We start from the raw sequence: 17,376 nt of genomic DNA, 5'->3' as shown, positions 1-17,376 counted from the left end.
CACGTGATAAAGGCTGTCCGCTCACAGCTCTACAGTCATCAGCGCTTCAGCGTGAACCAAACACAGACAAGAAAGCAACCTTGTCCCACACAAAACAACAGCCACAAAGAACAAAGTTTCTGTTGCATTCTATTCAAAGAGGCCCACTAAGGGCATAAGGAACAAAGGACATGTCCGATATCACTACATACTGACCATGATAACATGAGTGAAATGATGACACCATGGGAGGGGGACATGGAAACTAAGCATGTATGAGCCACTCACAGAAAAGCCAATAAAACAAAACATATTTAAAGGAAGAACCACTCAGAGGCTGCCCACCAAAGGCTAGCTTTAATTACTGAGTAATGTTGACAATGGCTGAATGACCTAGCCAAGAAGTTAAGCATTTCTAGCACAATAAATATTAGTTGGATGAATAAGTCTAACATCTCTTCCTACAAAGGAAAAATGTCAAATTTCAGAAAGGTACAGCTTGGAACAGTAGCAAGAGGGGATGAGATACCAGCTCAACCAAATGTGCCTTCCATTAATGACCGAACAAGAAGAAAGGCCAGCGGGCAAGTTGAGAACAGGCGAGCCAGGAAACATGGAAAAGCAATCTGTCGTATGACACAAAACCGAGTGCTACCTTTGGAAACCATCTTAGTGATTAATATACAAATGAAACGTTTTCAGTTAAAGACCCAGTGGTTACCATTAAAAAAGTGAGAGGGCGCATGGGTGTGTGGTCTGCTGACAGAAGAGGCACCCCTCACTAACAACCAGGTGGATTATCTGTCTCCATGCTCACCAGCACGGCCAGAGGGCAGATGACAGACACAAATATAATTTCCCAAGGGAAGAAGGAGAAAATTAGGTAGGGGGCCAGAACACGGGGCCATGAAATTTAAAGTAACCCAACATAAAAGCAGGAGCGGTCCATCCCAAATGTCAAGAGAAGCAAAGCAAAAACCAGAGGGATGTGATATGCCTTAAAACCGTGGCCCCCTCTTTTCCTCCGCCATGCCTGTGCTCAAGGCCACGTCTCCCGGGCACCTCGTGGAGGTGGCAGTTCCTCCATAGGCAGCACTTCCCCACCTGCTGTACTCCTCTCATGGCCCCTCATGTACCGTTACCTCATCCATCTCTTTCCTTTATGCGCATCTTCCTCCTCTAGCTAGAATGCGGACCCCAAGAGGACCAGGACTTCTGTCTGTCTGGGTCACTTATGCTCCCCAGCACATAAAATGACACGTGCACACAGCCAATGCTGCATGTTTATTAGTCACATGAGGCGCTGCACTGTGGGCCTTTGGGAGAGAAAGCAAACACCAAGTACCTCAGGCTGTGGTGCTGCGTGGATGTCAGCCTAGAACGTAGCAGCCATGCCACTGTGACAAGAGCCAGCTCCACATGGGGCAGGCACAGGAGAGGCCATGGTAGAAAGAAAGAAAGAAAGAAAGAAAGAAAGAAAGAAAGAAAGAAAGAAAGAAAGAAAGAAAGGTCCTTAAAATACAAACCTTCAAGCCCTGCCTATCTCCAGACCTCCTGCTTATGGTGCCCACCAATGGCAGAAGCTCTTCCTGAATCGGCATTTATTTTGTTTATAACTGAAAATATCCTCCCAGTTAGTATAAACTTTGAACCTTAACTGACAGTTTGGTAGTTTTCCAGTGGAACTACTCTGTGCGACACTGTAACGGTGTCATTACACATGTCCCCAAATCCACTGAATATGCGACACCATGATAGTTACTCTCCTCATTGCTCTGGCAAACTACTTGACAACTTGAAGAAGGAAGGGTTTGTTTCAGCTTGTCACTTGGGAGGACACAGTCCTCGATGGCAAGGGGACTGTGGGGACCTGGTGCAGCTGGAGAAAGATGAGTGTGGTGCTTGATGGTTTTCTCCTTTTATTCACTTCAGGACCCCAGACCTTGTCATGGTGTTCCTTCATTCAACATGGGTCTCTGGAATCGCCCTCACAGACATGCCTGAGGGCGTGTCCTCCAGGGGACTCCAAACCCCACTGAGCTGGCACTCAGACCACGGAGAGGCTACACAGGAACCCTAACATGAACTATGGGCTTCGGATGATAACAACAGATCAGTGTGTTCACTGACTGCAACAAATGTAGCATTCTGGTGCCAAATGAGAATTAACAGGACACTGAACCTCAAACTACTCTAAATGTAAAATCTATGAATGAAAAAGCAAAAACAGCCGGGGGTGGGGGGTGGGGGTGGTAGTGGCACACACTTTTTAGTTCCAGCACTTGGGATGCAAAGGCAGGCAGATCTCCATGAGTTTGAGACCAGCCTGGTCTACAAAGTGAGCTCTAGGAGTTTCTGTCCACAAAAACAAAACAAAAAAGCAAAACTAAGTTATCTTATCACCCCCCTCCAGTCCTGCCTGCATAGAATCCTGTGCCTCACTCCAGAGCTTCTGCACCCATGTAAGATAAAGAACAGCCATGAAGCACTGTGGTGTCCTTTTCCTCACCCTCTCCCTCCCAGTGGTGGGATCAACTGGGTTTTTCCTGGGACCATACCTAGGTGAGGAGGGTCATGTCTCCTAGCCTCCCCTGTACCCAGATCAGACCAACATCTGAGTTGCAGGGGATTGCAAGGCTCAGGGAAATTGCAATAGGTATGTTGTGTAAACCCTGATCCTCCACACTGGGTAAGCCAGGAGACAAGCCTTTCATGAACCCTCTAGGATGCAAACTGGTGAGAGGGAACAGACACGTTTGAAAAGCTTTGTCATCGCCCTTTTTCTTGTGCTAGGCCTTAAGGTCGCTGCTTCTCAGGTGGATGGATTCATGCGATGGGTTGATTTGGGCCCCAAAGTATCAGGGCCAGATGACAGCACTGAATCGCTGAGCGCGAGGTGACTACAGTTATCATTGTGAGCAGCATGGACAAACAAACATCCACAGCATAGCAGCCTGGCCTGTAAGCGGCAGCACAGGCAAACTGATTTTTACAGCGGCATGACTTGTACGCACCTCTGGTATTGGCTAACCTAATCATGGTGTTTCCAGGCATGAAATAGTGTTTTTAAAAAGTCTAAAGAATTTTTGTTTGATTTGTTTAAGCTGAAAAATTCCCAAACAAATGAAAGATAGGCTACATTGTATCATAGCAAAAAGGGATCTTGACTCATAAACCAATTTTCAGATTTGAGCTAGTTTGCAGAAACAGAGCCCCTTAAGAGAAGAGACGGCCAGGTTCCCCTGTGGAAGGGCCTTGATAAAATACCTATGAGTATTACAGCTAGCTTCCTCCAGCAACTTCCCCAGAGAGACCTGCAGCATGTGACAAGGGCAGCTGTGAACTGGGGGCAAGGAAACAATAGGACTTTCCAGAGTCTGTTAGATAGCAGTTATGAATTGACTCTGATTCTGGGACACCGCAAGAGACACTGGGGCCCTGAAGTTACAGCAGGAGCTCGTGGGGGTCAGGCTGTTAGTGCAGTGTTGGCTGGTCCCACTCACAGCAGGCCCAGGGTCCCTGAACTCACCTCATGACTACTTCCCCAGCCCCAGGATGTAGACTGGGACGGACAGACGTAGAAGTTGGCAGAATCTCCACATTCACTCCTCAGTCGGTGGAGTGAGGGGTGTTCTGGCTAGAAAGGTCAAGCGGACGGCTTTAGAGTCGCCTCTGCCAGGGAAAATAGTGAATCAAAACCAGTGTCACACCCTGGAGGAACTGCTGAAATCAGTGCCGCCATCAAGGCCTTGGAAGATACAGGATAGCACTTCCCACTACACATGCCTTCCACGCTCCTATCCGGCAAGTGCAGAAGACAAGCGGATGGCGAGAAATGACTGTTAAAAACTAATCAAGTGGTGATTTCAGTTGCAATTGCTGCGCCGTATACAGTGTCCTTGTTTGAGCACATTAACACGTATCCTGGTACATGCTATGCCCTCTTCTTGGTACCCGTCTGGAAGGACCACCAGAAGCAATTTGCTTTCAGTAGGCAGGCTAGCAATATGCCTTTACGGTTTTACTTCACGAATATATTAACTCTCCAGCCCTATGTCATAACTTAGACCAAAGGAATCTTGATCATCTATCTCTTCTACGAAATATCACATTGGCTCACTATATTGATAACGTGCTGATTGGACCAAGTAAACAGGAGATAGAAACCATGTTGAACCTTCTGGTAACACATATGTGTATCAAAGGATGGGGAATAAATCCATCTAAAATTCAAGAGCCTTCTACACTGGTGAGATTCTTAGGCCTCCAGGGGTCTGGGTCATGAAGAGATATTGCTTTTAAGGTAACATAAATTCTTGTACCCGGCCCCTCCCACCACCAAGAGAGAAGCACATTTAAAGGCTGTACTGGCTGGTTTCATGTGTCAGCCTGACACTAGAATCATCAGAGAGGAAGAAGCCTCAGTTGAGGAAATGGCTCCATGAGGCCCAGCTGTAAGGCATTTACTCAATTAGTGATCATTAGGGGGAGGGCCCAGCCCATCGTGTGTGGGGCCATCCCTGGGCTGATGGTCCTGGGTTCTATAAGAAAGCAGGCTGAAGCAAGCCAGTGAGAAGCACCCCTCCATGGCCTCTGCATCAGTTCCTGCCTCCAGGCTCCTGACTGATGGAGCTCCTGTCCTGACTGCCTTTGGTGATGAACAGCAGTGTGGAAGTGTGAGATGAATAAATCTTTTCCTCTCCAACTTGCTTTCTGGTCATGGTGTTTGTCACAGCAACTAAGACAGGGCATTATTTGGAGTCTGAAGATAGCACATTCCTTATCTGGGTGTGTTACTCACACCTATATAGCAAAGGACGTAGAAAACTGCTAGTTCTGTGCAGGGCCTGGAACAGGAGATGGTCCTACAACAGTACAGACTGCTGTGCGGGCTGCTCTATCTCTTGGACCATACAATCCAGCAGACCCAATGGCACTTGAGGAGTCAGTGACACATAAGGATGCTACTTGGAGCCTTAGACAGTTCTCTAGAGGTAAATCACAGAAGAAACCTTTGGGATTTTGGAACAAAGCTCTACTATTATCTGCAGACAACTATTTTCCCTTTAAGACACAGCTTAGACTGCGAGTGGACCTTAGTGGAAACATTTGACAACAGGCCACCAAGTCATCATGGGACCTGAGCTGCCCATCGTTTTATTTGACACAAGTCATAAAGTAAGATGCACACGGCAGCAATCTATTATCAAATGGAAGTGGTCTATAAGCAATCAAGGTTGATCAGTTCTGGAGGCAGGCACAAGAAAGTTACATGAAAAAGCTGCCCAAATGCCTATAGTCTCTACTCCGTTACATGCTGCCTACTGTCAAGCCTGCACCCATTGCCTCATGGTGTACACCCTGTGGCTAGCTGACGGAGGAAGAGAAGGCTAGGGCCTGGTTTACTGACGGCTCTGCACATTATGCAGGCAGCACCCAGAAGTGGGCAGCTGTAGCATTACAACCCCTTTCTGGGACAATCCTGAAAGACACTGGCAAAGGGAAATCTCCACCGTGGGCAGAACTTTGGCCACACATTTTCTTTGGAAGGAGAAATGGTCAGATGTGCAATTACGTACAGATTTATGGGACGTAGCCAATGATTTAACTGGATGGCCAGGGACTTGGGAAGAGCATGATTGGAAAAATAGTGGGAACAGTACCCGAGGGGGACATATGTGGAGAGATGTCTCCAAATGGGCAAAGGATGTGAAGATACCTGTGACCCATGTAGATGCTGAGCAAAAGATGACTCCAGCTGAGGAGGAATTCAATAATCAAGTAGATGGGGTGACCCGTTCTGTGGACACTCGGCCTCGTTCCCCAGCAATCCCTGTCCTTGCCCAACAGGCCCACGAACAAGTGCCCACGGTGGCACTGATGGGCTTATACATGAGCTCTATAACATGGACTCCCACTCCCCAAAGCTGACCTGGCTACAGCTGCTGCTGAACGCCAGATCTGCCCACAGCAAAGGCCAACCAGCACTGAGCCCCAGGTATGGCACCATTTCCTGGGGTGACCAGCCGGCAACCTGGTGGCAGGTTGACAACACTGGAATACTTCCTCCATGGAAAGAACAATGCTTTGCCCACACTGGATATATACTTACTCTGGTTATGAATTGTCCTTTCCGGCATGTAATGCTTATGCAAAGACCACCACCGGTGGACTTACAGAAGGCCGTATCTGCCACAATGGGATTCCACACAGTATTGCTTCTGACAAGGAACTCACTTCACAGCCAGAGAAGTATGACAGTGGGCCCATGATCATGGTCCACTGGTCTTACCATGTTCCCCATCATCCTAAATCAACTAGCCTGATAGAAAGATGGATTGGCCTTTTGAAAACACAGTTACCATGCTAATTAGGTGGTAGCAGCCTGGAGGGCTGTGGCAGTTTTCTCCAGAAGGCGGTATACGTTAGAATCAGTGTCCAATATATGGTACAGTTTCTCCCATATCCAGGATCTACAGATCCAGGAATCAAGGGGTGGAAAAGGGAGGAGTTCCACTATCATGCTTAGTGACCCAGCAGGAAATCTTTTTGCTCAAGTCCTGCTGGCCTACAAGTTTTGGCTTGAGAGCAGGGAGTGCACCTGCCAGGAGCCATGGCAAGCATCATTCCACTGAGCTAGAAGCTCAGACTTCACCACACACACACACACACACACACATACACACACACACACACACACACACACACACACTTTGGGCTTCTGATGTCCTTATGCTAACAGGCTAAGAAAGCAATAACAGTGTTAGGAAGGGTGATTGATCCAGATTAGCAAGAGGAAATCGGATTGCTTCTCCGTAATGTAGGTGAGAAAGATGATGTCTGGATGCAGGAGATCCTTTAGGGCGGCTCCTGGTGCTACCGTGTCCCGTGGTTAAGGGGAATGGGAAACCACAACAGCCTAATCCAGGCGGGATGAGGAGCAGCACAGACACTTCTGCAATGTAGATATGGGCCACTTCCCCAAGAAAAGAGCCCAGACCTACTGAGGTCGGAGGAAATGCAGAACGGGTAGTAGATGAAAGTTGTTATACATAGCATCTAAGTTCATGTGGCCAGTTACAGAAATGAGAATTATAAGTGATGCTAATGTTTCTGTCACATGTTAAGAATGTGCTTGTACAACTACTTGTGTTTTCTTTCCTCGATTTCTTTATCATGTAATGTAACATCCATTAAGAGAACATCAATGGTTGTCGTATTTAGGTTTTGAGATACCAAAAGAATGTCTCTCAAAGGACAGTGCCACCACCTATTCTGAAAATTTATAATGTATCTGTGGTTATATGAGGAATAGTTAAATCATATTGGGTGTAACTATGACCTGGTTATTGACTTCATATGGAAATTAAGCATGACCTAAGGAGCTGTGGCTGCACGTCAGTTGAGAAGGGGTGGACTTGTGATAGCTACTCTTGATGGTCAATTTGATTGTGTCTGGAATTAATGAAAGCTCAAGCAGCTGGGCACATCTGTGAGGGATTTTTTTTCTTAATTAAATCATTTCAAGAGGGAATACCCACTTTTTATCCCGGTTTTCTGAGGTGGGAAGATCCACCATCTGCTGGCGGCCCATAGAAAGGACATGGAAGAAGGAGACGCTCTCTCTGTTCTCCCTCACTCCGTCTGGCAAGGCTGCTCCTTTCCTAGAGCCTCCTTCTTTGGGATTCTGGTGTATACTACAGAGCATTTGAGACGTGTAGCCAGCCTAGTGGACTGAACAACTACTGGTTTCTTGGGCTTTCCGTTGGTAGACAGCCATCGTAGATCTAGCTGGACCACAGCCTGTAAGCCTTTCTCTCAGGTCTGTTCCTCTAGAGCACTCTGACTAATACAGGTGCTAGACAGGCTGATCCTGCTGATGGAGGAAGAGCTGTCACCAACAGTCCTACTCAGTGTAGACCCTGCATGTTATACTACCAACATGCCAGACAAGATGTGTCTGTTGTCGCAACAATGGCACAACTGTTATGGGGACAAATAACTGCTTTCTTTTTTTTTTTTTTTTATTAATTTATTCTTGTTACATCTCAATGTTTATCCCATCCCTTGTATCCTCCCATTCCTCCCCCCCCCCCCCCATTTTCCCATTATTCCCCTCCCCTATGACTGTTCCTGAGGGGGATTACGTCCCCCTATATATTCTCATAGGGTATCAAGTCTCTTCTTGGCTACTTGCTGTCCTTCCTCTGAGTGCCACCAGGTCTCCCCCTCCAGGGGACATGGTCAAAAGTGAGGCACCAGAGTACGTGAGAAAGTCGTATCACACTCTCCACTCAACTGTGGAGAATATTCTGACCATTGGCTAGATCTGGGAAGGGGTTTAAAGTTTACCTCCTGTATTGTCCTTGGCTGGTGCCTTAGTTTGAGCGGGACCCCTGGGCCCAAATCTGCCTATCATATTGTTCTACTTGTAGATTTCTAGGACCCTCTGGATCCTTTTATTTTGCTGTTCTCCCATGCGTCTCTCATTTAGAGTCCCAATAGGATGCCTTCCCCTCTGTCCCAGTTTCCTGGTAAGTGAAGGCTTTCGTGGGACATGCCCCTTGGGCTAGTATGCAGATATAAGTGAGTATATACCATTTGATTCTTTCTGCTTCTGGGTTAACTCACTCATTATGATCATTTCTAGCTCAATCCATTTATCCACAAATTTTGGGAATTCCTTGTTTTTAATAGCTGAGTAGTATTCCATAGTGTATATGTACCACAGTTTCTTTATCCACTCTTCTACTGAGGGACACTTAGGCTGTTTCCATGTTCTGGCTATTATGAATAAGGCTGCTATGAACATGGTTGAGCAAATTTTCTTGTTGTGTGCTGGAGCATCTTCTGGGTATATTCCAAGGAGTGGAATAGCTGGGTCTTGAGGAAGCCCTATTCCCATTTTTCTGAGATAGCACCAGATAGATTTCCAAAGTGGCTGTACTAGTTTGCATTCCCACCAGCAATGAAGGAGTGTTCCCCTCTCCCCACATCCTCGCCAGCATGTGGTGTCGCTTGAATTTTTGATCTTAGCCATTCTGATGGGTGTAAGATGGAATCTCAGAGTTGTTTTGATTTGCATTTCCCTGATGACTAAGGAGGTTGAGCATTTCTTTAAGTGTTTCTCAGCCATTTGATACTCCTCTGTTGAGAATTCTCTGTTTAGTTCCAAGCCCCATTTCTCAATTGGGTTATTCGGTTTGGTGGTGTTTAATTTCTTGAGTTCTTTATATATTTTGGATATTAGACCTTTGTCAGATGTAGGGTTGGTGAAGATTTTTTCCCAGTCTGTAGGCTGTCGCTTTGTTCTCTTGACAGTGTCTCCTGCCTTACAGAAGCTTCTCAGCCTCATGAGGTCCCATTTATTAATGGTTGACATTAAGGCCTGGGCCGTTGGTGTTCTGTTCAGGAAGTTGTCTCCTGTGCCAATATGTTCTAGGCTCTTTCCCACTTTTTCTTCTAAGTGGCTTAGTGTCTCTGGTTTTATGTTGAGGTCTTTAATCCACTTGGATTTGAGTTTTGTGCAAGGTGACAAATATGGGTCCAGTTTCATTTTTTTACACATAGACCTCCAGTTAGACCAGCACCATTTGTTGAAGATGCTATCCTTTTTCCATTGAATGGATTTGGCTTCTTTGTCAAAAATCAAGTGACCATATGTGTGTGGATTCATATCTGGGTCTTCGATTTGATTCCACTGATCAACCAGCCTGTTGCTGTGCCAGTACCATGCTGTTTTAAGTACTATTGCTTTATAGTACAGTTTGAGATCAGGTATGGAGATTCCTCCGGAGCATCTTTTATTGTACAAGATTGTTTTAGCTATTCTGGGTTTTTTGTTTTTCCATATGAAGTTCAGAATTGAACTTTCAATGTCTTTAAAAAATTGTGTAGTTATTTTGATAGGGATTGCATTGAATCTGTAGATTGCTTTTGGTAGGATGGCCATTTTTACTATGTTAATTCTCCCGATCCATGAGCAAGGGAGATCACGCCATCTTCTCAGGTCATCTTCAATCTCCTTCTTCAGAGTTTTGAAATTTTTTTCATACAAGTCCTTCACTTGCTTAGTTAGGGTAACTCCTAGATATTTTATATTGCTTGTGGCTAATGTGAAGGGTGTGGTTTTCCTAATTTCTTCCTCTGCAAGCTTGTCATTTGTGTATAGGAAGGCTACAGACTTTTTTGAGTTAATTTTGTATCCAGCCAATTTGCTGAAGGTGTTTATCAGCTTTAGGAGTTCTCTGGTGGAGTTTTGAGGGTCACTTACGTACACTATCATATCATCTGCAAAGAGGGATAATTTGACTTCCTCCTTTCCCATTTGGATACCCTTGATCTCCTTTTGTTGTCTTATTGCTCTGGCTAGAACTTCGAGTACTATATTGAAGAGATATGGAGAGAGTGGGCAGCCTTGCCTTGTTCCCGATTTTAGAGGAATTTCCTTGAGTATCTCACCATTTACTTTGATTTTGGCTATTGGCTTGCTGTATATAGCCTTTATTATGTTGAGGAAAGTGCCTTGTATCCCCGATCTCTCTAAAACTTTAAACATGAATGGGTGTTGAATTTTATCAAATGCTTTCTCTGCATCCAAGGAGATGATCATGTGGTTTTTATTTTCAGTTTGTTTATATGGTGGATTACATTGATGGATTTCCGTATATTAAACCATCCCTGCATGCCTGGAATGAAGCCTACTTGGTCATGATGAATGATATCTTTGATGTGCTCCTGTATTCGTTTTGCAAGTATTTTATTTAGTATTTTTGCATCTATGTTCATAAGAGAAATTGGTCTGAAATTCTCTTTCTTTGTTGAGTCTTTGTGAGGTTTAGGTATCAATGAGACTATGGCCTCATAGAATGAATTTGGTAATTTTCCATCCATTTCTATCTTTTGGAGTAGCTTGAAGAGTATCGGTATTAGCTCGTCCTTGAAGGTCTGGTAGAATTCTGCACTGAAACCATCTGGCCCTGGGCTTTTTTTGGTTGGGAGACCATCGATGATTGCTTCTATTTCTGTAGGGGAAATGGGACTATTTAACTTGTTTATCTGTTCTTCATTCAACTTTGGCAAGTGAACTTGATCAAGAAAATCGTCCATTTCCCTTAGATTTTCAAATTTTGTGGCGTATATGCCTTCAAAGTAGGATCTTATGATTCTTTGAATTTCTTCAGTGTCTGTTGTTATGTCTCCCTTTTCATTTCTGATTTTGTTGATTTCAATACTGTCTCTCTGCCTTTTAGTTAGTTTGGCTAATGGTCTGTCTATCTTGTTGATTTTCTCAAAGAACCAGCTTTTGGTTTTGTTGATTCTTTGGACTGTTTTCTTAGTTTCTAATTTGTTAATTTCAGCCCTGAGTTTGATTATTTCCAGGCGTCTACTCCTCTTGGGTGTTTCTGCTTCTTTTTTTTCTAGGACTTCCAGTTGTGTTGTTAAGATGCTTATGTGCGATGTTTCCAATTTCTTTTTAAAGGCACTTAGTGCTATGAATTTTCCTCTTAGCACTGCTTTCAATGTATCCCACAAATTTGGGTATGTTGTTTCTTCATTTTCATTGAATTTCAGAAACTCCTTGATTTCTTTCTTTATTTCTTCCCTGACCCAGGTGTCATTTAGCAGAGAGTTGTTTAGTTTCCACAAACGTGTAGGCTTTTTGTTATTTCTGTTGTTGTTGAATTGCAGCCTAAGAGCATGGTGATCTGATAGGATACAAGGTATTATTTCAATCCTCTTGTATCTGTTGAGGCTTGCTTTGTGACCTACGATGTGATCAATTTTGGAGAAGGTTCCATGGGGTGCAGAGAAGAAGGTGTATTCTTTCTTGTTTGGGTGAAAGGTTCTATAGATATCTGTTAGATCCATTTGACCCATGGCATTGGTTAATGATGTTATTTCTCGGCTTAGTTTCTGTTTCAATGACTTATCCTTCAGTGAGAGTGGGGTGTTGAAGTCTCCCACTATTATTGTGTGGGGATCGATGTGTGGTTTAAGCTTTTTTAGGAGATCTTTTACATATGTGGGTGCCCTTGTATTGGGAGCATAGATGTTCAGAATTGTGATGTCATCTTGGTTGACTTTACCTTTGATGAGTATGAAGTGTCCTTCCTCATCCCTTTTGATTAATTTTGGTTGAAAGTCTATTTTGTTCGATACTAAAATGGCTACACCTGCTTGCTTCTTGTGACCATTTGCTTGGAATATTTTTTTCCAACCTTTTACCCTGAGGTAATGCCTTTCATTATGGGTGAGATGTGTTTCTTGGATGCAGAAGAATGTTGGGTCTTGTTTATGTACCCATTCAGTTAGTCTGTGTCTTTTTATTGGAGAATTGAGGCCATTGATGTTGAGAGATATTAATGACCAGTGACTGTTAAGAGTCTTAATTTTGATGTTGTTTCCAGTCGAGCGTTTGTGTAGTTGTGTTTTTGCCATGGGATAGTTATCTATTTCCTGGGTAGTTTTGGTTGTAGCTTGACCCTTTGGGATGGAGTTTTCCTTCTAGTACCTTCTGTAAAGCTGGGTTTGTGGATAGGTACTGTTTGAATTTGTTTTTGTCATGGAATATTTTGTTTTCTCCATCAATGGTTATTGATAATTTTGCTGGGTAAAGTAGTCTGGCCTGGCATCTATGTTCTCTTAGGGTTTGCAGGATCTCTGTCCAGGCCCTTCTGGCTTTGATGGTCTCTGCTGAGAAGTCAGGTGTAATTCTGATAGGTTTACCATTAAATGTTATTTGGCCCTTTTCCCTTGCAGCTTTTAATATTTTTTCTTTGTTCTGCATGTTTTGTGTTTTGATTATTATGTGGCGGGCAGTTTTTCTTTTCTGGTCAATTCTATTTGGTGTTCTGTAGGCCTCTTGTATGTTTATAGGCATCTCTTTCTTTAGATTGGGGAAATTTTCTTCTATGATTTTGTTGAGAATAGTTTCTGGGCCCTGGAGTCTGATGTCTTCTCTTTCTTCAATGCCTATTATCCTCAGATTTCTTCTTTTCATGGTGTCCTTAATTTCTTGGATGTTTTGTGTCAGGAGTTTTCCAGATTTGGCATTTTCTTTAATGGTTGATTCAATATCTGTGATTGTATCTTCTAGCCCTGAGATTCGTTCTTCCATCTCTTGGATTCTGTTAGAAAAGCTCACCTCTGTGTTGCTCGCCTTCTTCTCTGAGGTCTCACGTTCTCGTTTTTCTTCTGTCTGTGTGTTTATCATTGAATCCATTTTCATTTTCAGATCTTGAACTGATTTTTTGATTTCTTTCATCTGATTTTTTGTATATTCCTGAGTTTCTTCCATTGCCTCTTTATAGGTCTTCAGAGCTTGAACCGTTTTAGTTATTTCTTTCATCTGGTTGTTTGCATTTTCCTGCAATTTTTCCAGTTCCACTCTATGTGCTTCTTTTATGTCTCTCACCTGTTTGTCTGCGTCTTCCTGCATTTGATTACGAATTTTATTTGTTTCCTCCATTATCATCCTCATTACTAAGGATTTGAGGTCATTTTCTTGTATTTCCGTTGTATTTGAGTTCTCTGGGTGGTTTTCTTTGGGATAGCTGGAAACTGGAGACGTCATGTTGTTTTGGGGTTTTTTGCGTATGCTTTTTCGTTGTCCTTTAGACATCTTGCCGTCTTTGTTTTTGTTGGGTAGCTTCCAGAGTTGAATGGAGGGTGTCTGACGATAGATTCACTTGTTTTCTTACGATTTCCCTAGGCTGCGAGCTCAAAGCTTCACTGGTGTGGATGTTAGGAGGTTAGCCCTGTTGTTCTGGTCTCTCACAGCCAGTGATCCTCAGTCCCCCTCTGCTGTGGATCCTGCACTTGTTCTGGGTCTCTGAATGAGCGTTGGGTCAGGCCAAGGTATCCACAGCCTTCTGTGTTCCCTGCCAAGTCCAGCCAGGAGCACTGGGACCGAACCACGGGCAGAACTCAGCTAGATTCTCAGGGCCTGAACCGTCTGCCAAGCTCAGCTAGGGATTTTGGGCCCAAAATGCACACAGGGTCCAGCCAGAATTTTTGGGCTGGGACTACGCACCAAGCTCCACTAGGGCCTTTTGGCCCAAAGTGCGTGCAGTGGTCAGTTATTGACTCAGGGCCCGAACTGACCACCAATCTCAGCCAGGAATTCTGGATTCAAACTGTACACTGTGTCCAACCAGAGTCTTAGAGCTGGTGGAACCGAGAGCTCTGTCCAGCCTGTGCCACAGCAGGAGAACTGCGGCTGCTCTGAGTTAGCGCCAGTGGTGGAACAAGTGCTCCGCCCGGACTGTGTCACCGCAGGGGAGCTGCCGCTGAGCTGAGGTGGTGCCCAGGATGGAACCGAGCACGTCACCAAGCCTGCGCCACAGCAGGAGAACTGTGGCTGCTCTGAATTAGCGCCAGTGGTGGAACAAGTGCTCCGCCCGGACTGTGTCACCGCAGGGGAGCTGCCGCTGAGCTGAGGTGGTGCCCAGGATGGAACCGAGCACGTCACCAAGCCTGCGCCACAGCAGGAGAACTGCGGCTGCTCTGAGTTAGCGCCAGTGGTGGAACAAGTGCTCCGCCCAGACTGTGTTACCGCTGGGGAGCTGCCGCTGAGCTGAGGTGGTGCCTAGTGTGGAGCAGCGTGCTCAACTAAGCCTGCGCCACAGCAGGGGAGCTATGGCCGCGCTGAGTTAGTGTCTCAGGCAGAATTGTTTGCTGGGCCGGGCCAATACCCGGGACTCTGGGGCCGAACTGTCCGCCGAGTCCAGTCTGGGTCCAAAGGCTCCACGCGACCCAAATCCTGCCCCGAGTCCCCTCTCCCGCAGCAATTCCCACCAGCCACCACACCAATCGCCTCCACCGGAAGGCTATGAGCTGCAAACCTCAGCCGCCGCTGCTGGTGCCGCTGGTGCTGCTGCCTCTGCCGCTGCCGCTCCGATCAGAGAAAACCACACTTCTCCCGTGTGCAGGGGCACGCAGGTCCTCCGCACCCTGGGTCCCTCCGAACCGTGGAGCACTCCCGCTGCCGTGATGTTTGGACCTCGGTGTTCCTGGCTCAGAAATCTGTGCAATTCCCTGAATTGTTCACTGGAGCCTCCAAACGCGGTCCACACTGCTCGCCGCCATCTTGGATCCCCCAATAACTGCTTTCTGATTTGGGCTTAAGACTCACTTCACAGGAGGTAACTAATGTCTGATGCTGGAAGCCAGGGCAAAACCCCATAGCTGCAGGATCATATGCCCCCATGGGAAGTCAACTGCTGTGTGGTCAAATGGATGTGACGTACCTGCCATTTCAACTTAGACCCATGGACTACTGCTACTCTCATGAGGAGAGACTTTTTCTCAGTTATAGCCATGACTCTTAACAGCTGAGATTAAGTGACTGTTACTGAAGTATAGTGGTTCACTGCTCGAGCATAAACAGAAGAAAACAGTCAGACAAGACTCAGGGAACATTTTCAAAGATGCAAAGAAAAAAAAAAAGTAAGAACCTGGGGATGAATGTTGCTATTCCCATGAGGGAAGAAGGAAGTCCGTAAAACTCAGCTATGGAAATGTCCTGGCCTCACAAAGCTGATGAAGACTCAGAAAGGAAGACGGTCCACAAGGTTCCTCCCCAAGGTTACACTAGCAATGAACAACAGCTGGGAGAGGAGAGAGGCTTTTGGAAGAACTAGCCACAGTTTGGGCCGTGACTCTGGGAATAGAGCTTTGGTAAGTCATAACCCATGTTGCTGTGGGCTCTACAGTGATTCAGCTGCCCCTGAGTCACCAGTGTCTCTGCTAGCAACTCCTAACCCGTGTTCTTGTAAATGACCTGTGTGAACTCGCTGCACCAAGCTGGGTTTCATAGATTATTTTTTGTCCGTTGTTGGTGTCCTAGCTTTGATGAATAGACACATAATATTACTTTTTGTTGCTATGATAAAATACTATGATCAAAAACAAAGTATGGAAGAAAAGCTTATTGTGGCTGATGGTTCTGGATGGGGAGAGTCCACAATGGCAAATGAGGCATGGAAGTTGTGAGATAACATCTTCGACCACACACAGAAAGCAGAAAGAGTAAAAACTAGAAGTAAAAGAAGCCTGCCCCAGTGACAGACTTCCTCCACCAAGCCTATGACTTCTAAAGGTCCCATAACCTCCTCCAAACAGCGCCACCTACAGGGAACCACGCATTTCAGTACCTGGGCCTGTGGGGGACGTTTCTTATTCAGACTAATGCAAGACACTGCCATTCTCCCAGGAAGTCACACAGCACGTGAGCTCACTTACCTGAGCAATCCGGCTCGATGGAAGACATAGAGATCATGCTTCAGGGTGCACGTGTTGAATGGGACAACCTTCACAAAGTTCTGGATGAGGACAAACTCAGTTGTGAGATGGGGCACAGATATCAAGCAGAAGTTCTTATCCTAAAATGATTTTTAAAGATCAATAAGACATTTGGAGAGCATAAGAAGCCATTTATCACTAAACAAAGTGGTGCTATAAAACACTATGAGAAAGAGAAGCAAAGCAAAGCACTTTCGGGGAAATACTCAAATTGTGCTTTTCTACCATTTGGAGAGTCATTAATAAAAGTCTTGGAGCCCAGCAACCAGGCAAAGATGGAGAAGACAGCTACGGCGACTCAAAGTGGAGCAAGGGGCTGTTACTACAGTAGGACCCCTTTTCAGAAGTAGCTTTTGTTGTGGCAGCTGCTTTCAGACAAAGTTTCATTATGGCCCCTCCTCATAAACTCACATCCTCCTGCCTCAGCCTTCCAAGTCCTGGGATTACAGGTTCGAGGCATGTGCTATTATATTCAACTCCTAGGTCTCCCCCTCAGCCATCGCACCAGCCTTTCCTCGGTACCTGTTTTCGTTTTGTTTTTTTGTTTTTTTCTTGAGAAAGGTTTCACTAAGTTGCCCAGGATGGCCTTAAACTTTTCTTTGTAGTCCATGCAGGTCTTGACCTTGCAATTCTCTTACTTGGGCCTTCTGGGTTTCTAGATTATAGGCCTGTGCTACAAGACCTGGCCTAGATTTTTTTTTAAACTAAGACCATTCCTATTTTGGGATAGTATCAAAACAGAGGCCTTGAACTTAAGAAATGGGATTTATAGATGCCTCAATCTTTGCTCTGTGAAATGTGGGCATTATTCCAGAACTTTCTGGCTTTAAACAATGTGGCAATACCTGAGCTCTTTGTCATGACATCACCTTTTTAGGTGATAACCTAAAGCTGAGTGTGGACCCTGAAGACACAGGAGGGTCACCATGTCATGACAGATGCCACTTACCTTTCCAGACCTGGCTCTCCCAGATGGCAGGCAGTGCTAGCCATGACCAGCGAGCCTTTGCCATGTGGCTGGTGTGAGTGGGAACTAACACTTCAGTTTAATGCCATTTAGTTAATTTAGTCTCGTGAATTTAAACTCTAAAA

At 45.3% G+C, this 17,376-nt stretch overlaps 1 protein-coding gene across 1 annotated transcript in view; it reads right to left on the bottom strand.

Annotated features, from left to right (window-relative positions):
- The window catches only part of Cfap61 (cilia and flagella associated protein 61), a 272,515-nt gene that overhangs the window by 177,662 nt on the left and 77,477 nt on the right, over positions 1–17,376 (bottom strand). The window contains exon 12 of the mRNA XM_051144932.1: positions 16,225–16,364. Within this exon, the coding sequence (XP_051000889.1) occupies positions 16,225–16,364 (140 nt within the window). The remainder of the gene's footprint in view (positions 1–16,224; positions 16,365–17,376) is intronic.

This window comes from Acomys russatus, chromosome 4, assembly GCF_903995435.1.
Source record: "Acomys russatus chromosome 4, mAcoRus1.1, whole genome shotgun sequence".
NCBI classification, from domain to species: domain Eukaryota; kingdom Metazoa; phylum Chordata; class Mammalia; order Rodentia; family Muridae; genus Acomys; species Acomys russatus.
Note: the sequence above shows the minus strand (reverse complement) of the source record. Positions and strands in the feature narration are given on the sequence as shown.